Here is a 24,282-nt window from a genome sequence, read left to right as displayed (position 1 = left end):
TGATTTAAGACGTAACAGGTATTTTTAATAGTAAAGCAATCTCCATGGTAACAGTTTTTAAAACAAATACTTGGTACGTCTTAAATCAATTACTTAACGTTTATTTTGGAGTTTTATTGGTTTATTTACCTCGGGTAAAAGGTAATTTGACTTAAAAAGCATTGACGGGCATATTTCTAATTCGAACCATTCTCCTAATCCTAATGTTTCTCGACGTAAATTTTTGAATGACCTTGAAATAATGTTTCAAGATCATCATAAATTACAAATTTAGAAATTCCCCTCTCAGTTTAGAGTGTCACGACAATTTTGATCCATTAGATCTGGTAGTTTTCGATTTATAAGCCCTAAAATGTCGTGTCTTGATTAGAATACCACACACGACCTTATGGTTTTGGTCTAACATTTCTCGGCTTCTCATTGGTCAAATTAGATCAGGTTAAAGCTGATTAGACTTAAAATTGACCGTAGAACACATGTTAATCGGAACCATTCTTCTAATCCTAATGGCTCTCGAGATAAAAATTGAATGACCTTGAAGACCTGGTTCAAGGTCATTGAAATATTCATTGTCATTTGTCCCCCTGCACTCTCTATGTAACCTGCAAATTTTAAATTCTTACATAAAACCCATTTTGAGTAATTGGCTCTGTATCGTTCTTTAGTTAACACCCTGTATAGACATAAGTGGATCCACTTATGATATAGAGTAATGTCACTCCGCGCTTTGGCCATGGCCGTCATTTTAGGCACGTTTTTTTCTCTATAGGAAAAAGCATGGGTGACGTTGCGTGACGTCGTACTGAGACGTCTCTATTAGCTTACCTGATTTTCTCCTTTTGAAGAGGGCTGCCCAGCTTTCCAAATTAGTCGTTCCAAATGACGATGTGGTTCAGGATCGAATTGTTGAAGCAGAAACGGACAATTTATTCTTATTAAATCTACGATATGTGTAAATCATGGAAAACGTTCCTCAATCAATCTACTTGGTAAAATATATTAGCAAACGTCAAAATGATAAGGTAAGTTATACACGATTTACCGTTCATTCAGATTTTAAAAGAAATAAAAATATATAAAGCGTAAAACAATTTGCTTTTACATAAAGCGTAATTGGTATAGAATTCTTAATCGAAATTTTTCTTAACTGTTTTTTAAAAAAAAACTTTAATATTACCGATTCGTCAATTAAAAGTCATAAACAACTAAAAATAAAATCGGTGTTATAAAATTTAAACAAATTGAAACGAGATAGCTAAATACAAATTAGAGAAATTATTTATAAATACTGACATCAATATTTAGCAAACAATGAAGCTAACAGAACAATTCACAAAAAATAATAGATGTTATTTGGTAAGTACTGAAGAATATTTAAAATCGAGGCATAGGATAGTAACGACTAAAATCTTATTTTTTTCAGAAAGCACCAGTTTTTTTTTAATTTCACGAACTTTGTTTTACCTTTGTATAGTAAAAACTTTCTATCTTTTTAATAAAATAAACACTTTCATGAATAAGTTTTAATGAAAAAGTCCTAAAAAGAAACATTCCCGACTAGTTTCGAAAAAGGTTTAATAATATGGTGTCCAGCGCATAGTATACACACTAGTAAAGACGATTAAAGGGAATATAACCTCCAACGCGATATGTATGGAAGACCCCCACAATTTTTGGGATTACCTCTCCAGTAACCCACTAAGCAGCACCGAAACCTCTAAAGCCATAAGAGATAAGGGTAGCGATATACCGATCCGTGAGTCGCTTTGGGGGGGGACAGTCCCCCTTTGGGGGTAAGCATTCCCCCCTGACAGCCCACCATTTGCGAACATTTTCGGCAGGTCAATAGGTCAAATACCGATAGCTGGGGGCACCCCATTTTCGAACATTTTAGGTCAATAGATCAGACGATTTGACGTTATGCAAACAGCTATAAACCCGAGTAGGTCAATAGGTCTCTCATCAACTTGTCAAAACCTATCCGTCATGTCACCCCTACGGCACCTGTCAAACACTTTTCGTGCGAGGGGTGTTATGTAATAAATGGGGGTCGACCCCTTGATGTTCCCGCCGGCAAACCATTATTTTCAAACACTTTCGCGCAAAGCTGTCCGTCTTATTGAATGTCACCCCTACGGCACCTGTCAAACACTTTTCGGGCGAGTGGTGTTATGTAATAAATGGGGGTCGGCCCCTTGATGTTTCCGCCGGCAAACCATTATTTTCAAACACTTTCGCGCAAAGCTGTCCCCCTACGGCATCTTTCTCCACGTGCGAGTGGTGGTAATAAATGGGTCGACCCTTTCCGCCGACAAACATATTATTTTCAAACACTTTCGCTGTCGTACGGCCCCTAAGGGGTAAAGGGTAGTTTGCCCCGTAAAATAGCCACAGCGGGTGTCCTCGCTAAAAGTGGTGTGAAAAAAAGAGCCGAGTGTATTATAAAAACGTTTTATTTTTCTATGGCATTAAAATTTACAGTATATTTTTCTAATAGCGGATGAAAAAAAAACGCTTAAAGGTAAAACAATTTATTTTTAATATATTTATGGTTTGTAGACACCATAGCGAATAAATTAAAAAAGTTAAACACGCAGAACATATTTTGATTGGCCACTGTTTCTTTAAAATCTTCAGTAATTTTAAATGCTGTTACGTAATTGGACGCGTAGCGTACAACGGTATCAAACCTTTCATGATCAACGGATAGAAATAAATTGTTTGGTGCGCATGGTTCTTTATACAATATTTCGTAAATTTTACGATAATTATCGGTAATAACGTAACCCATTAATTCGAAGAGTTTTTGGTTCACTTTAAGGAGTTGAATGTGCGAATTAATGAAATATTTGAGTCGGTCCAATTCTCGAGTTTCAGGCGCTTTGATTACGACCGACGCTTCGGATAACGTACTTTGCAAAGTTAATTCTTTTTGGTCAGACATGGCTGCGGTCAATATAGCATCAGCTAGCGGGAACGGTGATCGAAAGGGCAACCTTTGTGGATCATTTATTTTTTCCCAGTGGCCGTATAAATCATCCCAGGCGCGCGAAGACATCTCAAAGACCTGGTGTGAGATTTTATTGCATGTGGCTACCGATATATCGAGCTCAGTCGTAAAACCCATAGTAACGAAAAGCTCGGATGAAAGTGAATACCGAGGGTTAATTTTCCGCTGAGTCGGGTCAAATTTAGACATTTTAGTCGGTCCTGGAACGTTATCTACACAGGATCGTTTAGACATGATGCTCGAGAAACGGGTTGTGGTGTACTGACGATGGATGATGGGGCTGAATGCCTTATATATAGCGATAATAATTTGATGACGTAATCAGGATGAAGTAATGGGTTGTCTCAATGACTCACGCGATTAGTCAAATTTTGCGGCGTTATGTGTATAGCGACGGCCATATTCGTAAACCAAAGAGATAGAAATTCTAAAAGTCCCATTAAAACTAAAATCAACGCGACTAGTAATGTGTTTTTCGGATTGTTCGCGATAAGCCGAGTAACGGGAGAGGCGGGGATAGAACCTTCCATAACGGAAGTTATTGTAAACTAAATTTGTCAATAAACCAAAAAACTTTATATATATTTTATAAAAAACAAATCACATACAAATTACTAAAATAAACAAATAACTAAAATAAATAAATAACTAAAATATACAAATAGAAATATTGACAAATGAAAAAATATACCGACAAATTATACTAATGAAAAAAATATACAATAATTATAAGCTGTCGGTGAGTACTTGCTGGAGCATGTCGTGGAACAGGCCCTCGGCATCATATACCGCTTGAGCCTGCTCCTCGCTGTCAGCGTACGCGAGACACGCTCCAGCCTTCAACCGACACAAATCGCTTATTTGGCGTGAAAGTCTAAAAAAGGGTGGTGGGGGAGGTTGCGTGGTGTAAATTTATATCGCATGAAATAACTTAAAATTACCTTTGGGCGAAGGCCACGACTTCGAGGCTGGGGTGGTGGGGTCGGGGGTCTGCGTCCATGAGGTTCCTTTTTAGAAAAAAAAGACTGAACAACACTGCGTTTTTTGTAAAAAATATGTATATGCGTACGTTATAAGCGCCTCGCCACAGCTAGGCGGGAATAACCGTAGCCAAGGGTCAATTTGGTCTAAGTCGACCGGCTCTACGGGGATTGACTCAGGATATGAGATCAACTTTCGAACGCCATTAAAATACAAAACGGCTGGGTGTCTAGGAACCTTCACGGGATTGGTTGGACCGCGGGTTATCTGCCCTATTATAAGTTACCAGCCTGCCTTATATCAGCTGTATCGAGTGCGGATATGATTTTTACAAAAGGAGACATAAAGTGTAAATTTTTAGCCGATTATACGGCGACCGACATATACGATTTGGAAACTTTTGACTGCCCCCGAGCGGCGACTTTTGATACGCCACCACCCGTAAAATGTCTATTCAGGCATCAAACTTTAAATCCCCGACAACCATGTTCTTTGGAACGAAGTCTACTTTTTGCCGAATGGATTACCCAGAACCGCGCTGAAATTGACAGTCAAATACGATGTCCATTTTAAATTTTTTTGTATCACCTTATAATATTTTTTTGCGCGTAAAAGAAAAATAATTTCAATTTTTGTAATATATCATCTTATAAAATTTTTGTGTAAAAAATAAATATTTTTATTATCTTATAAATCCGACTCGTTATTTCTCATTGCTCGCGTCATTTTTTTAGATTACGTAATTAATAGTTCATTGTCCCTTCATTCGAGGATGTCAAGTTGGAAAAATATTATAAAAGTCGTAAACATAGTTTAGAATTTCAAAGGAAAAATATTAAGTATCAATTTTCCAATGTAAAAATTACTTTATACGGCCACCCTTAAAATGTTATTTAAAAAATAAAAATGTATTCAATATAAAAACGTTTATTCACATTTTCTTTACAACGTTTTTAATATTAGGAATTTGATTAGTTTTACAATATTCTTGAAAATAAATCAGAGCATCCATTTCCTTTTCAGTCGGCATTTTTAATTCGGTGGGCGGGTTAGATGAAGTTGACTCGGTTGATTCCATTGTTTCACCGCGCTTTTTACATGCCACAATAAGTTCGTTAAGATAATCGATAATTTTATCATCTGACATTTCCTCGTCCTTCGCCTCACAATCACACGCCAGATCCGATTCTTCTTTTATTATATTACACGATAAATGTGTCATTAAATGTTGTTTGAAACCTCTCACGGACCGGTATATTTCAGCGCATATCCAGCATTTCTTTGGTACCCTAAGCGGAGACATCTTCCTCTTTCCCATAGCGGCTGGCTTATGAAAACAACAACGCATCTACGTAATCTTTACGCTTCATTTTGTACATTACGTCATCTTTATTGAGTCATTTTTTAAAGTACGTCATTTTGTAGATTACGTCATTTTTGTTTTAGCCCTAGGACCCGAAATATTATTCCGCAGCTCAAAGAGAATCGGGATGGCTAGTCACGAGGATCTCAACACCGTAACCGGCCGGTTAGAAACGTTCAAGCAATGGGACAACGTACACGTGAAAAAAGAAGAATTGGCCCACTCCGGACTTTTCGCCGTAGACTCGGAAGGCATAGTCGAATGCTATCTCTGCCACGGGCAGCTAGGCAGCTGGGAAGCCGGCGACGTACCTCAAGCGGAACACGACAAATTTCATCCCAACTGTCCGTTACCCGCCGCTTTGGAGGGCCAAGATATCCCGCCAACAGAAAAATTCATCTCCGACGGACCCACAACCACCCCTGCCGAGGGACACGGCGACGAAATCGTAACTCTTACCGTCAAACGCCTCGAGGTAGAACATTTAATGAAAATGCTCGTAAAAACCCTAATTTCAGATGGTTCGTTTCGCTCCTTTGAGTGAACTTCGTTATTAACCCTACGAAGATCGACGTAATTACCATGATATAAATAAAATACATTTCCAAAGACATATATTCAATGTAAATCGTATTATACAGCCTGTACTTGAAAAATATATAAATAAAACCATATAATTTGTATACACTCGGCTCTTTTTTTCACGACACTTTTAGCGGGGGCACCCGCTGTGTCTATTTTACGGGGCAAGCTACCCTTTACCCCCCTTAGGGCCGATATAAGACGCACGCGCAAAGTGTTTGAAAATAATGGTTTGTCGGCGAAAACATCAAAGGGTCGACCCATTTATTACCACCACGCGCACGAAAAACAGGTGCCTTATGGGGACATGACGGATACGTTTTGACAGAGAAATCGACCTTTGACCCCAATTACTCGGGTTTATAGCTGTTTGCATAACATCGTGTCAGATAAATCGTCTGACCTATTGACCTAAAATGGGGTGCCCCCAGCTATCGGTATTTGACCTATTCCCCCCCCCCCCAAGGAACCTCAGATCGGTATATCGCTACCCTTATCTCTGCCATAGGAAGCAGCGGCCAACAACGAAACGGTTGGAAGGCGACAAAAATTCCAGAGGTTATATTCCCTTTAAAAATACATTTCCAATCATTTTAGGTTGGGCTAATAATGTAGTATTTTCCCACTTAATACAATGTGCGATATTATTTTTATCTATTACTATCTTTTTGAAAAGAAAATTCATTAATTCATATATGCGTATAAAAAAGGAGAATATAATAAATTTTGGTCATGATATAAAAATATTTATTTTAAATGTAATACAGTAAAATAAAGGAGTTCCAAATGATAATGATAATATTGTTAATGTCAAAAGTTCAACATTTTTATTAGAAGAATTAGGTGGTAGCAGTGGCGTCGCCAGAATTTCCGTTTTGGGGGCGCTTAAGCGCCTGCTCAAGGGCTCCCATACCGGTCGACTTAGTTAACCGATGACTTTTTTAAAAATAATTTTTATCAAGAAAACTTCGATCAAATTCAGATAACGTTGGAAAAGTAAAGCTTCTCTGTCCTCTCCTCCCTTCACTCTCCCGAAACCACCCACCTAAATTAAAGGTATATAACGGAACGTTTTAAGAAAATAAACCATTTTATTTACGAAATTGTAATATAATAGAAACCCTTTTATGATTTTCATCAAAACAATGAAATCAATTTCAGAAAATTTTCAGGTGACTCAAGCGCTACCTAAAACAGCCTAGCGACTCCACTGGGTGGTAGCATGATAACAAACAATAAACTTACTAAATAGTAAGGTAACTCCGTAAGAGGACTATTTTTAATAACTTGAAGTCTTACCAGATGGTGATACCAGTCTAAACGTATAAATCTTAAAATTACTTAAAAACCGCAAAAAATATTTTAATCTTATTGTTTTTGTCGCAATTTTTGAGAGAAACTATACTGTTTAAATCTTCAATATTGTGTTAAAACTTCTTTTTCGTAGTATTTAAGTACTTATTCCTTATAAATGATAAATAAATAATTAAAATCGAACCTCTAAAGGCTTCGTTTCATATGATTGTTTCCCGGTAAGTAATTAGTGAATCCGTTTATCGAAAATAACGGAATTCGATCCTTTAAAATCTTGACCCTGTGGATTTTCAAAAGTTAACGTAAATAGTAAATTTCGTTTGGTTCCACTTGGTTCTTGAGAAAAACCAAGTTTGGTAATTTACCAACTCGGCCCTATCGAAATCTCAGTGTTAACGAAATGAGATGCAGGCCAGTTAGTAAATTTCGATTAGCTTAACTATTAGGCTTACAACCACGCAAAACGTGGCTAATACGTCTACAGGGGCATGATGTCTAGTCGGATACCAAGTTTGGTTCTGGTTTTCCACTTGGTTCTTGAGAAAAACGAGTTCAATAATTTACCAACTCATGCCTATGAAAATCTCCCTGTAAACGAAATGAGATGCGGGCCAGTTAGTAAATTTCGATTCACTTAACTATTAGGCTTACAACCACGCAAAACGCGGTCGATACGTCTACAGGGGCATGGTATCTAGTCGGATACCAAGTTTGGTTCCGGTTTTTCACTTGGTTCTTGAGAAAAACCAAGTTCGGAAATTTACCAACTTCTTCCTATGAAAAGCTACGTGTTAACGAAAAAGTTGATGAAGTTATGTTTATAATATATATAGTTGATATGGCGTAGTTGGAAAGTGCGCCACGGCGAACACGGAGTTAGCAAAAGTATGTTTTCGTATGTAGCTGGCAAATTTGGATCGTCCTCCCACGGACCCACAACAACGGCAGCATTCGGCATATATATCAGACAGACTAGCATAAATTTTTAACTACATCCAGCTTGGATCACGTTCTTTGTCCATAGGCTATACACTCTTTTTAGAAACGTTTACTGGGCGCCGCCATTATCGAAATTGTCGCATCCATCCTTCCTTACACTCTGGCAAAAACTCAAACTAAAGTGGCGGTGAAGCAACTTGCGTTAATTAGTCCCTCTACTAGTAGTCAGTTCCTCTCAATTTTCTCGCCTATTTTCAGTGTCATTTACATTTATATTTTTTGTATCTATCTGTAATTTTGTATACAATTTGTATTTTTACATTTCTTTTATTCCATTTGTATATGGATTCTATATCCTTTTATTCGATTTTTTTGTTCAACTTGTTCAGATAATCTCTGTTTTTTTGTTTCTGAAAGTGCTGCCATTATTGATTATCTGAATATATTTTAAACACGCTGTTGAGCTCCATTTTTCGGAGCCGCTCTGTTTCAAAAGAGTGTAAGTTCTCTTACGTCAAATAAAAACCTTTAAACCTTTAAACCAACCGACGAGCAAGCGGGCCCTACATTTCAGAAACGCATTATCGACCAATTTTGAGATTTTGAGTTTCACTACCTTTTATACTAATTTTAAGTCGCTGATTCCTAATTTCAAATCCATTTATTTTTATATCTCCTAGATTTCAAGATATTGTAATTGACAAAACGCATTTTTAAGCCAAATTTTCAAAATTACCGCGCAGAAACGCATTATCGTGCAGGAGATAAGCATCTGCTTAGCACGTAACGTTGGAATTTGACCGATAAATTTTTCAAACGCGGTAGCATTGTCTGCTAGACTTTCTCGATTAGTTTTAGGGCCCACTGGGGCCCGGCCCCTACTAAAAAGCATACCGGCATACCGGGCATACCATTAGCCAAGATAGGAGCGAACTTGGCCAGAAATTTTCCTAGCTTATACAAATCGGCCTGGTTCGCTCTTATCTTAGCTAAAGGTATGCCCATGCTTTACAGCACGGGCATACCATTAGCTAAGATAGGTTTTGAATGTTTATCCATTTTACAGACATCTTTATTCAGTTAAAATTACTTTAAAATGATTTAATTTAATTTCAATAATAAAACTTGATAATAAATTGTTTTTCCTTCATTTCCGACTACTTTTCAATGGGCATACCTGCGCTTAAAGGGGGCATACTTGGGCCAAAGGGATGGAACTTCATGAAAACGTCATATTTAAATGTTTTTCCTTCATTTCCGACTACTTTTCAATGGCCAATTTATCCTTCCAAGAAAGCTAAGCTAATTGATGAAATTATTTGTCGAATCCCCGTGATTCATAGATTATTTTGGATGGAGCTGCCAGGAAACAACAATAGCGATGACTTACTAAAGAGTCGTGGATTGGCCGAAGAATAGAACTTTATATAGAATGTTATGTTATAATGTAAATTAGTTATAATAGTTTTTATGCTGTGAACAAAATGTTCCTTATTTAAGAATATTTATTTAAACAAATAAAATGTTTTCATTTTTTTATTTTAATACTAAGCTTATTTATAATTAACTTATGATAATATCATTAATTAATTATTATTAATTAATTAGTTATGATAATATATAACGTTAAGATAATAGTTACTTTACTCCAGTTATTCTTTACTACTTATTTAACTTATGATAATATATTTATAATGTTAAGATAGTGACTTTACTTAAGTTATTCTTTACTAATTATTTTGATTATTTTCCTTAAGTTAACTATGTGGGTCTGTGGGTCTGTCTGTCAGGCCTGCGAACGCGATCGCATTTTCGGTGCAAAGTGTAATCACTGCGTACGCAGTTTCTCGAAGGGTTGGCAAAACCACAGTGTGACGGTGAGCGTTAACGGATTAATTTGCGGTTTGGTTTGGATGGTGTTTTTTCGCTCACCGTCATTACGGTTTGGTGTATTACGGTTTTGTAATGTTTATGCGTAGGTTGTGAGTGTTGAGTTTGTGTTCTGATGGTTGTGCATGTTGAGTCTGTTGTGTTTATATGGGCGTTTTCTCTTCAACTTCTTCTTAATGACTTTGGGACGGACCGAGTGCTGAGTGTAATGCTACCTCTCAACGTCCAATGGCAGGGTTTCCACCAGTTTTACACGGTATTCGTCTTAGTATCAATTTGCGATCGCATCGGGTGGGATTTGAACCCGAGACCTCCTGCTTGACAGGCGGACGTTCTACCACAGAACCACCGACACTTGTTACGCTTTATTGAAAATTAGACCTTCAGCTTTATCGGAAGCGTATTTAATAGAGTACGCAATTTTGGTTTAATTGAAATAGAATTGAAATTGAAATTATTGCATCGAAGAAATTCTAATTTAGCGTTTCTCTATTGATTAAAAACAAATGCGCCACCCAGGTTTCGAACCCAGACCATTCGGCTTGGCAGTCGAGCGCTCTACCACAGAACTACCGATAGCTGCTTCGGTTCACTGAAATTAAGACACGCATCGTAAGCATAATAGGTAATAAAGTCTTTTTTTATTAATGAATTTATGAAGGCCTAATCTGTTTTTTTTTTACGAATGAAATTTTAAAGGTTAAATCTTGTTTTAGCGCAGTCGGCCGAGATAAGAGGGTTAAAGGGTAGACCCTGTGGGTGGTCCACTTTGTTAGTTTTTTGTTATTTATTTACGGGTATTATTAACGACCTATATATAGTTGTGTTAATTCAAAGGCACTAATTTAACGTTTATTGCTTTAAGAGCTGGCGGTTAGTCAAGTGGCTCTCTGTGCTTTGTTGATGGTAAGGTTTTTGCTTCTTGTAAATATATTTGGTGTGGATATTTGGATATCTACGATTTCTAACGCAGTCAATGATTTCCTGGGTGTGCGAGTCATTATATGATATTGGGAATTGGACGGCATTGGTCTTTTTCATGCGGTATGTGTCACAACGTCAACTGGAAGTCTACGAGTGTTGAAATAAAATGAGCGTTAAAGATGCGGCAAGTATTTCGTAAGCGAGAAAAATACAAATACCATCTGTAGATGTTTCTTTCATTAAAATTTGCTTAGTATTATGTTCAACTGATAAACATGTACTGTAAAAAGGGTTAAATTCAATTGTGCATTGTTTTAGTAAGTCTAACTCGCTGTTGTAACTACTTAATTTATAATATTCTGAATAAATTAAACTCGCTTGTTTCGTCTCAATTATTTAAATTAAAATTAAAATTTTATACCGGGCAGAGTTTGAACCGAGAATACGTTTTTCGTAAATAACTCTGAGTTGCGGAGATATCTTTGGGGGTCGTGTCGAGACATTAATACCACTAGGGACCATTCTTCCGAGGAGAGGTATATTTTGGCTTGCCAACTTGTTTAGTACCCCCTTTTCTCCCAACTTGTGGGAGTAAAACTGTTACGGAAGGGGAGCGAAAATCGCGGGTTATTTCGTATCCTTTAGCTATTATAGTGTTACAGGATAGTCCCTAAAAAGCAGAGTTCCGTCAGAGCTCCTCTTCCTACTGCGGTAGTAGCTACTATAGATATTCGAGAGAAAGCAAGCCAAGGAAGATTAACCTTCCTTGAGCAAACCAAGGTAAGGCGCGAGCATTTCAAAACCGAGTTTTTGGCCGTTGCTATAATTGCTCACAAAATGTTTAGGCCGTATTGTTAACAAAATTAAATGTTTATGTTGGGTTATTAACGAAATTTTATACTTTCTGTTGGCCATTATATTTAATAATATTGTTAACGGAATTTCCAGCTTCGCAGAGCTCGTTTTCGAATATGGCAGAGCTCCGCCTAAGTCGTGCTTTCCCTGCATAACCCTATTATTCGGGCGTCCTATTCCGTAACTAAGGTCGGCCTACATATTTAGAATGTTATTCACTGGATTTCATACTTTATTTTAATTTCTAGCCCTAATTTTGATTTGGCAGAGCTCGTTACGCAATTGGTGTTTTTATAAATTAACTTGGCCTTCTTGTCAGTAGCGGTGCTAAGGGTGGGCTTAAGTGGGCTTTAGCCCCCCTGCATTTCTGAGAGGGGCCACATATTTATATTTAAAGGGCCACATATTTATAATTAAGAGGCCACATATTTGAATTTATGAATTTTCTTTATCTCTAGAAATTGGTTTTAATGCCCAGAAAACTTTTTCTGGAAAAATCTTTCAAAATCAATTTGTTTACTCAATAAGATATTAGACCATAAACAGATAGATTCGGGAGGAAGAGAGCGGAAATTGAGAGAAAGTTGAATGGACAATAGAAAGAAAAGAAAGGTAATTTAGGGAAATACCCCGGGCGTGCACTTGTCCCCTCCCGGTCGGATACAAGGTCCTAGGGGGTCCAGTTAACGCGACGAGAGCCGCACCAAGAAAACGGCCTTGCTCTTCTCGCTTCCTGGAAACTTTATAAGGGGTCACTAAATTTGTAAAATGGAGTGTAGCTACACTCCATGGTTGTAAGGGCCACAAAATAATTAGCCCACCTGTGAAAAAACCTTAGCGCCGCTACTGCTTCTTGTTTGTATGTAGCTTCTACGTCACTGCTTTAACTTTGGTAATATTGCGAGCGCGCGCTCAGGGCGCGAGAAACCTTGAATTTTCACGTGCGCGTGCAAACCTCGCGTGTCAAAACATTCTAATAAAGCTATGACATCGTGACGTAGGAGCAACATAAAAACAAGTTCGGCAAGCGTTGCTGAATTTATAAATAGAACTATATGGCAGAGCTCCGCCTAAGTCGCGCTTTTCCTGGATAACCCTATTATTCGGGCGTCTTATTCCGTAACTAAGGTCGGCCTACATATTTAGTTCATTCTAAATATGTAGGCCGACCTTAGTTACGGAATAAGACGCCCGAAGCTCTGCCAAATCAAAATCTAGAAATTGAAATCGCGTGAATAACGTTGACCGCCTTAGAAATGGTCGCGCCTCTCCTTGGTTTACTTTCTCTCGACTACCTTTAGTCGCTACTACCGCAGTAGGAAGAGGAGCTCTGCCGGAACTCTGCCAACTCTGCCTTTTAGGGAATACGAAGTTACCGTCCTATAAATGCTTTAGTGTTTAGTACAATGTGATTGAAAATGCTGTTTTTAGTCATAGTGATAGGATTTTGGGTTTTTGTTCTTTTTTTGGATGCCATTTTTAAAGTTAGTGTTATTTAAAGTGAATTTCTTTATGCGTAATCATTATAAAGGGAACTAGGCTTTGGGCTCTTGTAAATGATTGATTACTGATTAGTGAATAGTGATCATAATTATTAGGAACAAGCCTAGACTCCCCACATTAATCTAAGTTACTTCAACAAAGGAATATGGATATGAGATCTTAATGACACTTGTATCAAAAATGGATTAACCGCTAAGCAAAATAAGCACATGCTTAAGGCATATCAGAAATATTCCATTGCTGGGTTTTCCATGAATCATACCAGGCTCTTCATAAATGGGAATCTGGTTCAGTGGCAATTGCAAGGTCTTATAGCACTTTCCATTGGGACTGCTTGAAGAGTGACATCACAGTTTTAGCTCCGAGATGGCAGGAGTTCGAGATAGTCGGGACGCCATAGCTGAGTCCAAATTAGTTCTTTGAACAGTTTAGGACTTACAAATAGTTTCAACCTAACGAAATGCAAATCTTTAGCAGAGTAGTGTATTGTCTGCAATCTTCAGAAAAATCAATAACAAGTGTATCAAGTTCGTATACCATTTGCGATCTGGAAATGTCGCATCAATCCTCGAGGGAGCAATATGGTCAATGGAAGATGTGGGTCCACCTCAGAGCTGCTCCTTTTTTTCAAATGGAAGTTTATTTTTTCTGGGTGATCAAGAGCCCAATGGAAAATGCTATTAATCTGACCCTGCCTTTTCTAATATCATTAGAGAAGGTAGTGGATCTTGGCCTTTTTTTCATAACTTTTAGCTTCTATTGTTAACCTAAGTTGATATAACATGTTAATACTTTCTAAGATTTATAAAAATGATATATTGATCATTGCTTAGAGCTGTATGCTACCACCATACATAAACCTCCTAAACTGCGGCTTTACTGTCAAGCTCTTGATGATACAATTTTGTACTTCACGGTGGAATCGAACTCTTCAAAAATGGGGCTGTTGGCGGCCGAGATATCAAAAACTATGGTTCAATTGCGGAGTGATATGTACATGTGTTTTAATGCCAATAGCATTCTTCTTCCTTGCTATGTCAATTAAAAATATGGTCACAAGCCTCCTGCTTGAGATTGTAATTGACAAATATGACAAGCAAAAAATTACAAAATATATACAACCAGTGGTAAATAATAATCAGAATTTCAGTCGAAGCACCGCAACAATAAATTATTTTATGGGTTTAGCTCCCTGGTATAAACATTCCTATCATGGACCTCCCATACTTTCTTGTTACATTATTAATCAGCAGTGTTCTGCATGAGATAGGCCACGCAATGGCTGCCACTAGGTAAGATCATGTTTAATGATAAAAGCAGACAACTTATCTAGTCCAATGTACAAATTTAATAGGGAAGATGTCAGAGTACAAGAATTTGGTCTGTTCTTTATGGGAATTTTTCCTGGGGCATTTGTTAACTTGCCCACTGAGCAAATGAATAGTCTCTCTCCTTGGCAACGTTTGAGAATTTTTTGCGCTGGTGTTTGGCATAACATAATCTTGGCCCTCGTTTGTATGGCTCTATTGGGTGTTACACCATTTTTGACTCAACCCTTTTATGATCAAGGAAATGGATGTACAGTTATAAACGTATTAGATGTATGTATTATGTCAAATCTTAAGAGGATAACCATATTTTTACCCCAAGGGCAAGTTTCAACAAAAAATAATATGATATTTAGAATTCTGGAGAAGCTGGGCCGGCTGGTTTACGTTATGGAGATATCATAGAAAGTATTAATAGTTGTCCAGTTAAAAATGCTGTGTCTTGGAATAATTGTTTAGATGAACAATCTGAAACTCCCAAAATTGGATTTTGTTCACCATCAGACATCATTAGTGGCTTGGCAACTAAGAATGTTGGATGTAAATATTGCTGAAAGGTTCATTTGCCCTTAATAAATTCTAAAGTTTCTTGATTGAAGGAAATATTTATTTTAAAGATAATGTCAACAGTATTGATTGTTGCCCTCCTGAAAGCCAGTCAGATATTTGTTTTTCGTATAAGACAACAAACGAGATGGTTAGTTTTAAGCGAAAGAAATTATAAGTATTATGACATTTTCTATTTATTTTACACGTTTTCTTCCAGGTGTTTAAATGTTTACCGGCTAGAAAAGTTCTAGAATATTCTAGTAACAGCTGTAAATCATCTAAAGAATGTAAACTATCCGAAATTTGTTTATGTCCATCTGTAAACGAAAACAGCAGCCAATTTCGTCTCATTCCCATTGAAAGAAGAGGACTACCTAAAGTGATATTTTTGGGTCCCATTCAGGAGCTGTATTCCGCAGGTTTAAAAATTAAAAAAAAAAATATTGGGTGGTATTTAGTAATAGCGTACAAAACTGTTATTTAGTTACACTCACTGATTACGTTTCAAGATACTGGGTTTTTCCGGTTAAGATAGTACACTTTTGGGAGACTTTCTTGAAGTATCCTTGATTGCATTAAATTGGGAAATTTGGTTGGGACTGGAAGAGATTGCAAAAGATTAGCAATCATAAGTTTTTCAGAGAGTTTTGTACTATCCAAATCGCCCCAATCTCTAGCTTTTGTTACTGAAATCGTTCGCCAGTCTCAACCCATTTGCCGTGAAAATGGTTATTTTCCTGAATTTCCGTATTAGATATATAATTTCTTTTTCGGGTGCATTAGCTATTTTGAATGTCGTGCCCTGTTTCTATTTGGACGGAAAATTCATTGTAAAAGACCTTATAGAATTTTTGTTTTTGTCACTAAACGTTTCTAACGCGAAAACCCGCAAATTTACTGTAAGTATGTTGACGTGGTCTGGAACCACTATGCTTATCTCTCTCATTATTTGTGGAATTCTTACTTTATTTAAAGTTTATCATACTGATTAAATATAATTTATAAGACACCCAACGAAGTTAAAAGCTAATTAACTTTATTTTCGCCGCACGAAATAAAAATAGTCATTAAAAATCGGTTTCTAGTCAAAAAGGTTTTATGCCGAGTTACCCGAGTATCATATTTTCAAACCTCTTTCTGAAAGGAGTTAAATCAACCTTTTTTTTGAGATACACACACATCGGTGTCGACCCGAGGCCTTAGACACCAGCACACACACAATAACTGATTAATCAGGGCGAGATATGTGTAACGGCCACGCCAACGGGAGGATACGTGGGGACACCCTTGGCGGAAGTATTCCGACCACCCGTTAGGGGATTGGTGGTCGTCCTCACACGGCCATCCACAAACTCTGCCTCCCGGACGCCTGGGATTACAGGAGTGAGCCACTACTCCCAGCAGTTAAATCAACCTAAATTTTTTCTTTGTAGCAATCGATTGTTTCCCGAATCCCGTCATTGGCTCTTCAAGGAAAAAATAACCATTAATTATTGCGAGGGGTTATTATATCCGCGTACCTTTCACTTTCGATAATTAAGCAATAATTAGAAATAAGCAATCAATTATTATTTTAATTATGAAACGTTGAAACTTTCATCTTCTTAATTACGTCAAAGGAGTAAAACGAGTTAAGTATGCTCAGGGTCCACTATTCGTCAGCGGAAAATATATATTTTTACATTCCCGCATGGCGTGTGACCCCCCCCCCCCCCACCACCACCTTATGGCTCTGGCTTGAAGTGGCTTGATTTTCTAGGTGGTTCTCGGACTAAAAGTGTACTCTTTTTAACCTAAAACGTGATATTCGCCTATTCCGGGGATGATAATTACTCCACCCCATAAACTATTCGCTTGTTGCGGAGTACTAGGGCTACTCTTTTTACTCCTTTTGAAAAGGAGGTGTAAAGATAGTAAATTGGATTTTGTTGTCTGCTAGCCAGAATTTATCTGCTGGATAGGCCACAGGCAGCCAATTTGGGAAGACGTTTTTACTCCGACTCGGAACTATTCGCCACCCCAGAATCGGAGTAAAATGACATCGTGTAACGTTACTCTTCTTACCCGTGCCCAGTGGCAGACTGGGTCTAATATTTTGGCTGCCAGAAGACATAGGGCCACAGCTTTAACAACTATAACGCTATCATGTTTGAGGGGCCCACTTACTGAACGGTCCATGGGGCCCACCTGCCATCGGGCAGGTTCACTCTATGGCCAGTCCGCCACTACCCGTGCCTACTCCAAAATCTTGGAACAAGCGAAAAGAAACTACCTAAATAATGTTTTTGGTCTCCCGTAGTAATGTTGTTAAAGCGTTTTTAAACTTTTACATTCGCTTTACCTGCTTTTTAAATTAAATAGGGACTTCAGTCAACTAGTTAGTCTCACCACAGACCAACTACCCCAAGAAGGACTTGCATCAACCTCGAAGTTGTCTTAAAAGTGACGCGGCATTTTTTTCAGCAAACAGAAAATAGTGCATTTTTTATTGTCGCTCATGCACCTTTAAAACTGCCCCAACTTGCCAAGAGATGGCGCGCTTTTAAAAAGCCGGATCACATTCGAGACAAAGAAAAATTAAATTACTACCAGCGATACTTGTCCCACTTGGGGTAGGTGGTCTGTAGTCTAACGATATCTGCCCCCATTGTCCAAATTAACAAAACAGCGACATGAAAATTGACCAACTTCCGTTTCACACTTTGGGGGACAATAATATTATTGTTAAGTTACCAAATTCCATACAGTGCGAATATCTACTTGTTTCAACAAACTCTTGAAACCTGAAAATCTACTATAACCATATTTTAGAGTCATTTATATAATTAGGGGATAGAAAGGCAAACAAGACAGACAGTATTATCGTAATTTTTGTATCACGTTGTTGAAAATGGACTTTATCCGCGTTACGAGTTATTCCCCCCCCCCCCCCAAACCGGTTTAATTTTTCTTTCGCAGGCCTACTGATGATATCCGCCCTTATAACGAGAGTCTTCAATTTTTCCGAGCATTTTTGATGCTTCTGGCGTATCGCGAGAGGTCGGTGAGCGGTCGCCCTTGGAAAAAAGAAATCGACGACGAGGATAGAACTCCTGCGGACTAGTTTCAATAACAAACATTCTGTGCTGGCTGGCTCTTTTGCTATTCGTAATCCGCGTTTGTGTCGCTCCCCCACCGAGCCCCCTTAGAATATCAATTCTCCGTATTATCCCTCACTGACTGACAAAAAAACCTCAAAGCGTCGCCTCCAGGGAGTCAAACTTGGATAGAGATGATGGCGATCGAAGGGGGATAAAATTGCTTAATTTTTTTTTACATCTAGTGAAGTCGAGCGAGTTTACTTTTTTTAAGGTAGGCTAGTTTGTGAAAACAAGAGCGAAGACGGACGATTACCAGCACACACGACGGGGTTTTTGGGAATGGCAGATGCATGAAAAAATTAGAATTTTGTAATTGGATAAGCGTCTCCTTATGGTCAACTTGTTTTTTTTTTTCGTTAGTTAGCTATTCTTGTGCCCGTAGGCGAACGTGGGAACTCTGAGGCGAGCTCAGAGTAGCGCCGTTGTTTTATGTACTCTGTCGTGATTGATGTAGGAAATCATCCCGGCTCCCGCTTCTCCGAAATTCGTATCCTCCCGCGAGAAGTTTTCCTCTTTACCATACGTTTACAGTTTACCCGCGTCTTTTTTAGGAAACAAAACTGATTTATTGCAGAAGCAAATGTACTAGAGCAGAGGCATTTGAAGCCAACGGAATAAAATGAATTTCATGGTCTATTTATTGTTCATACAAAACCTTCGTATTATAAAACGTTTCGTCGAATTTTCCGTTCATTTTCATCAATGGAAAATATCCATAGCCAAATGGCAACATCACGACAACGACCAAACTAGCGCCGCGGGATGTCATCGGAAAGATGGATGAGGATTTGTGGGAGGAGGTGATAGAACCTTCGGGGAAAGAAGAGCTTTTGTATTTCGGCTGCGCATCCAGTGATTCCAAATTTCTAGCCGGGAATTGAGGCCCCTCTCTAGTCTGTCTTGCTTGCAGATCTAGTTACAGATTGAGAGGGGACGCCCCTCCTTTTTTGACCAAAAGTTTGTATAGTGGAAGCTATTTTAGGGTCGTAGACCACCAACGCCAACCCCCCCCACTCTTTCTGAATCCGCCACCGCCGTTCCCCGTCTCCTTCAAACGCGGGAATCTGCTTTAATCGTCAAACGTCAGCGTCGAAAATATATTTCCACCCACTGACCATTTTACAGAAATTCCTCCTCTTCATTTTGACATGATAAATTGGCTCGCCAGTCGCCACACTAAAGAGGCTCTTGCCTTTTACTGGAGTTTTTTGGTTAAACTCACAAACAGGGAAAGCTCAAAACTAGTTGATTGTATTATAAAAATGAACTGTGCAAAAAAAATATATATTTAGAGGTTAGATTCTAAGGTTTTGGTACAATTGTGTTCTTATTATATTAACTTTAATTTAGTTTTCCCGATCCTTTAATTTTAGTATGCGAAGTTACTTTTTAAAAATCTTAAGAAATGTACACCAATAACTTATGAAAACCACTAGCAAATGTGATGTCGTTTAACAATAAGTTTATTATTTTTAAAAACAGTGATATCTACGAAAGAAATTTGTAGTGAGGGGCTTAGGGGCGAGCGTTTCTCTGTGGATGGATCGGTCATGCACCTAGTTTAGCGTTAGGGCGGGAAGGAACTCAGCCGCGTCTCTGAGCCTTTTTTTCATTGGCTCTTTGGCTGACTTTCAGTCATTTTATTCCAAGAAAGACTGGCACTCTGGGAGATGCCGATCGCTTATCTCTCTCGCGCTTCCTCCGTTAAAAGTACATCCGATAGTTTCTAACTTTCTACTTGGGTTAGATGTTCAACATTTCGGAAATTTCATTGGTTTCAATATATACGTAGTATTTTTATTTTAAAATAAGCAGTACGATGTAAAAGTTATTTCGTCAAGAATCTTTACTACGAAACTTGGTGAATAAGAACATTTTTGAATAAGATTATCATGGGATCAGTAAGCCTTATCCTCTTATTGTACTTGGCTTCTTTTTCCTTTTGTTTAACGGAACAAGTAAGGAATTGCGAGCCAATTAGGATTGATATGTGCAAACGTCTTGGTTACAATGAAACTGGAATGCCAAATTTGATCGGAAATGATCTTCAAAAAGATGCGGAATTGCAGCTACAAACGTTTATGCCGCTTATACAGTATAGCTGCTCATCTCAGTTGTTGTTCTTCCTCTGCTCTGTTTATGTTCCCATGTGCACTGAAAAAGTACAACAGCCCATTGGACCTTGCAGACCTTTATGTGAAAGTGTTAAAACGCGTTGTCAACCTGTGCTTCAAGAATTTGGATTTCCTTGGCCAACTGGATTAAACTGTTCTAATTTCCCGAAAGAGAATAACCTTAGACATATGTGTATGGATGGCCCAGATGCTACTGAAGATGAAAAAAGAAACCCAATGCCCGCTCATGGTAGATCCATACTGAAAACGAATCAGGGATATGAAGGCTTACTGACATTTACAACAAATAATGATCCGAAAAGCAAAAGTGTGCTCAATAAACCAAATCACTATGGTAAATGCAGCCACATCCGCTACTCTAATGTGTTTTATTACGTAAATCGAACCGGAAGTTGCGTACATTCGTGTGATGCTGACATATTATTTACCACAGACAACAAAAACTTTGCTGAAATATGGGTGGCCATCTGGGCTGGACTTTGCTTTGTTTTTACTCTGTTCACTGTTTTATCATTTTTGGTAGATGCTTCCCAGTTTCATTACCCAGAAAGAGCTATCATCTTTATAAGTGCTTGCTACAATGTATATAGCATTGCGTATTTCATACGTCTAGTTTCTGGGCGTACCGCTGTATCTTGTCATATTGATGGTCAACATAATGCCAGTATATTGATTCAAGAAGGACTAGATAACATTAACTGCACAGTCGTTTTCATGCTATTATATTTTTTTGGTATGGCCAGTGCTGTATGGTGGGTTGTATTGTGTGTTACGTGGTTTTTGGCATCTGGGTTACAATGGAGTCCTGAAGCTATTGAACAGCGTTGCACATACTTCCACTTGGCTGCATGGGCTTTACCATCTTCACAAACTATTGTCCTTTTGGTGTTAAGAAATGTTGATGCTGATGAATTGACTGGCATGTGTTATGTTGGAAATCAAAACAAATCCATGCTTTTATGGTTTGTTATTATACCATCTTTTGTGTATTTGAGTGTGGGAATACTAACACTTGTTGCTGGTGCCATAGCGCATAGAAAGCAACTCAAACAGGGCTCGATCGCTGTTCTACCTCATCACAATCATAAAAGGAAAGACAAATTGGAAGTTCTTATCACACGAATTGGAATTTTTGCAGCCTTATATCTCATACCAGCTTTTTGCGTACTTGCTGCAAATTTTTACGAGTATTTTTCGAGAGATAGCTGGATGATGATTAATTCAAATAGCAGACCTAATGTGGAGATTTTCACTTTGAAAATATTCATGTCATTGGTCATTGGAATAACTACAGGCTTTTGGATTTGGTCAAGCAAAACTCCTTTATCTATTTGGCAACAAATTGGCAGAAGATTTGGCAAAAAAAAACCTAAAGGTCCACCTTTGAGTGTCAGTAGTGTTCCCAAAGCAGTTCCCCAACGATACTACATACCGATAGAAAGGGGAAAAAAGCACTCCAAAAGTGGGAGTGAAACTGTATTTTAGTTAGACAACTACTTCATTTTTTGAGGATTTTTTATCAAAAGCATTTAGCATTAGTTATTAAAAGAAATACTCTTTAATATCATTGTTTCTAAAATGGCAAAAATGTGTGCCATTATGTGTTATGCCAAAAGTTAAATGTTTGTAGTTGTAAGAGTACAAATTGATATTCTTAGATGTCTTTGATGTATGATTTTGCTCTTGCTTTGAAATAATGCATTTTATAAAACATGTTAAATATTGTACAGTAAGAAAAATGAAAGTTTAATTTTGTAAAGAACTTTTTATTGGAAATTTGTAGAAATAAACTCGTTTGAAAATTATGTCTTATGTAAACTTTACTAAAACTAAAAAAAATATCACAATTTAAGTAAAAATGAACTTAGTTCCTAAAAATTGTACTATTAAATCTAAAAAATAACTAACAAAGGATCTTTCAAAATATAAAACAAGGATATAATACTATTAAAGTTGGTCATATTTCATGGAAATATACCACATTTTTTTTCAAAGATAAAATCAAAATACACTTCCCAAGCCATTATCGCAGCTTAAACGTGTATGTACACCCACATTTCACTAACATTCCTTACTCTCTATATTGTAATTTGCATTATCTTTCTATCGTGAAATGACCACCACTCAAGCATCAGTTTTTCTTTTACAGCCTATTTTTCTTATAAAGCAGGTAGAAAAACTTTTTATATTGGCACAATTTCCACAAACATCCATTTTAATTGCAGATCTTCATCAATAATTGAAATGGCCAATCACATCAATGTGTACGAATTTCTGAATATGGAGGAGGTGGTTCTTCCAACTAAAATGACAAATACAGTTGATTGAATTCATTGATAATTATTTTTTTGGGGATTAACTCAGAATCACCTGCAAAGCAAGATGATAAGGAGGTGGCAAATCAGGATGACCAGGATTCATCGGAGATCTATAGGCTTGTGGCGTTACCACAAGTTCTGCGCTGGGGGCGGATGGTGCTGGATGTCCATCGTATGGTATGCCTCTGAATTGTAAAAGAGGCCCGATAGGAGGCCTGGCCCTTGGATCTGCATCGCGGATAGATGGTCTTACAAGTAATGAAGCTGTATGAGGTGTCATATGTTGTTCAAAAGGGTTGGAATGAATTGATGCAAAGGTCACCACCAAGGGGGGTGAAAGTAGAGGTGATGTTGGAGCTGTAGGAGCTGATGGGATAATCGCTTGAGATGATGGTTCTCGATTCCCACGAGTGTAGCTAAATTTATATAAATACATATAAATATAATTTTTAAAAGTGTTTCCTTATTACATTAATTTTAAATGCACTTACCAACGATGACAACAATGAATACAAAGCGTGCCAAACAATATTAGGAAAAATATTGGTAAAATTGTTGTCCAGGATCGTTCATAAATGTCTCTTCCTGAATTCAAATTTGGTGGAAGGGTTGTTAATGGTAAACTAGACAATGGTTCAGCTTTAAGATACCCTAGAATGGAAAAAAACTTATAAGATATATGCTAATCAGTTATATAGATAAGTTTATACCAGGGCACATTTTGAGGCTGGTATTGCATTGAGAATTAGACAGTTTGGTTTTGGCTTCTTCTGAAATTATAGTAAAAATATTATTAGAGATGAAGCTCTATCCCCTTAATAAAAATGTATCAAGCTTCGACAAAGCTTTTCTAAATGTTGTTGAAACACATAAAGAAACTTTGAGAAATCTTCAGGCAATACAATAAGTTTATTTTAAATACTGATAATGAAAGGTTACCATTGGTTGTTGCGTATTGTAGAAAGCTAATTAGAATTAGCATTTTGAAAATCATTTTTTTTTAATGTGCATTCATTTTTCATCCTGTAAATGGTATTTTATTTGGTTAATTAGTTCACTATAGTAACTCTTCACTTCTCACCAATTTCTTTCAAATCAAATTCAGATAAAACTGTTGCCACGTTTCCATGGCCCATAATTTATATTAAACCACTTGGTTCCTATAGTGACATTATTTTGAGCTAAAAACCAGAAGTAAACAAATGTACACATAAATGGGAGCAGCCAGGAGTTATCAGCTGTTTCACTTTGGTGGTGCAATAGTCATGGTTATTGAAGTTACAAACGCGCCTTTTATTTATTAATTTTATTTAAGGTATATTTGGTGATAATATTGTAAAAATTTCAAAAAAACATTTGGTAAGCTGCAATATATCTTATGTACGTCACAACAATATTCTCTAATAAAGTATCGCTCTTGTGACCTGTTTGACCTCGAAGAGCGGGGGGGG

The 24,282-nt window shown here is 37.5% G+C and overlaps 3 protein-coding genes across 5 annotated transcripts; 2 read left to right on the top strand and 1 right to left on the bottom strand.

Annotated features, from left to right (window-relative positions):
* Positions 1-13,189: 13,189 nt before the first annotated feature.
* Positions 13,190-16,274, top strand: S2P (membrane-bound transcription factor site-2 protease). 2 transcript variants are annotated; one of them, XM_090156686.1, is made up of 9 exons: positions 13,190-13,342; positions 14,195-14,488; positions 14,550-14,653; positions 14,716-14,962; positions 15,046-15,229; positions 15,307-15,386; positions 15,456-15,657; positions 15,723-15,798; positions 15,993-16,274. In XM_090156686.1, the coding sequence occupies exons 1-9, from the start codon at positions 13,277-13,279 to the stop codon at positions 16,228-16,230; spliced, it is 1,491 nt and encodes a 496-aa protein (XP_090012812.1). In that variant the 5' UTR covers positions 13,190-13,276; the 3' UTR covers positions 16,231-16,274. The 2 variants fall into 2 exon arrangements, with proteins under 2 accessions (XP_090012812.1, XP_090012813.1); XM_090156687.1 differs by lacking the exon at positions 15,993-16,274 and having other exon boundaries at positions 15,723-15,953.
* Positions 16,275-19,975: 3,701 nt separating this feature from the next.
* LOC149932499 (frizzled-4-like) lies at positions 19,976-22,318 on the top strand. The gene has a single exon (XM_090156052.1). It carries the CDS (start codon positions 20,271-20,273, stop codon positions 21,996-21,998), a length of 1,728 nt encoding a protein of 575 aa, XP_090012178.1. The 5' UTR covers positions 19,976-20,270; the 3' UTR covers positions 21,999-22,318.
* LOC149932498 (uncharacterized) lies at positions 22,293-24,269 on the bottom strand. Of its 2 annotated transcripts, none has more exons than XM_090156054.1 (6): positions 23,913-24,269; positions 23,771-23,854; positions 23,550-23,601; positions 23,323-23,482; positions 22,884-23,247; positions 22,293-22,815 (listed from the first exon to the last, which is right to left on the bottom strand). In XM_090156054.1, exons 2-6 carry the CDS (start codon positions 23,771-23,773, stop codon positions 22,771-22,773), a joined length of 624 nt encoding a protein of 207 aa, XP_090012180.1. In that variant the 5' UTR covers positions 23,774-23,854; positions 23,913-24,269; the 3' UTR covers positions 22,293-22,770. The 2 variants fall into 2 exon arrangements, with proteins under 2 accessions (XP_090012180.1, XP_090012179.1); XM_090156053.1 differs by having other exon boundaries at positions 22,294-22,815; positions 23,542-23,601.
* Between the last annotated feature and the right edge of the window lie 13 nt (positions 24,270-24,282).

The sequence above is a fragment of the Leiobunum rupestre genome, chromosome 8, assembly GCF_980474605.1.
Source record: "Leiobunum rupestre chromosome 8, qqLeiRupe1.1.hap1, whole genome shotgun sequence".
Lineage (NCBI taxonomy): Eukaryota > Metazoa > Arthropoda > Arachnida > Opiliones > Sclerosomatidae > Leiobunum > Leiobunum rupestre.
The sequence above is the reverse complement of the archived record's forward strand: the minus strand, read 5'-3'. Positions and strand labels throughout refer to the sequence as shown.

Coding starts and splice junctions, on each gene's coding strand:
- LOC149932498 (XM_090156053.1), bottom strand. CDS start 23,825: ATGATTTTCAAAATGCTAATTCTAATTAGCTTTCTACAATACGCAACA. Junction 23,483..23,541: donor CAGCCTCAAAATGTGCCCTG/GTATAAACTTAT, acceptor TTTCCATTCTAG/GGTATCTTAAAGCTGAACCA. Junction 22,816..22,883: donor CTTATCATCTTGCTTTGCAG/GTGATTCTGAGT, acceptor TTGTCATTTTAG/TTGGAAGAACCACCTCCTCC.
- LOC149932499 (XM_090156052.1), top strand. CDS start 20,271: ATGGGATCAGTAAGCCTTATCCTCTTATTGTACTTGGCTTCTTTTTCC.
- S2P (XM_090156686.1), top strand. CDS start 13,277: ATGCTGTTTTTAGTCATAGTGATAGGATTTTGGGTTTTTGTTCTTTTT. Junction 14,489..14,549: donor CAAAATATATACAACCAGTG/GTAAATAATAAT, acceptor TTATGGGTTTAG/CTCCCTGGTATAAACATTCC. Junction 15,230..15,306: donor GGCAACTAAGAATGTTGGAT/GTAAATATTGCT, acceptor TTTATTTTAAAG/ATAATGTCAACAGTATTGAT.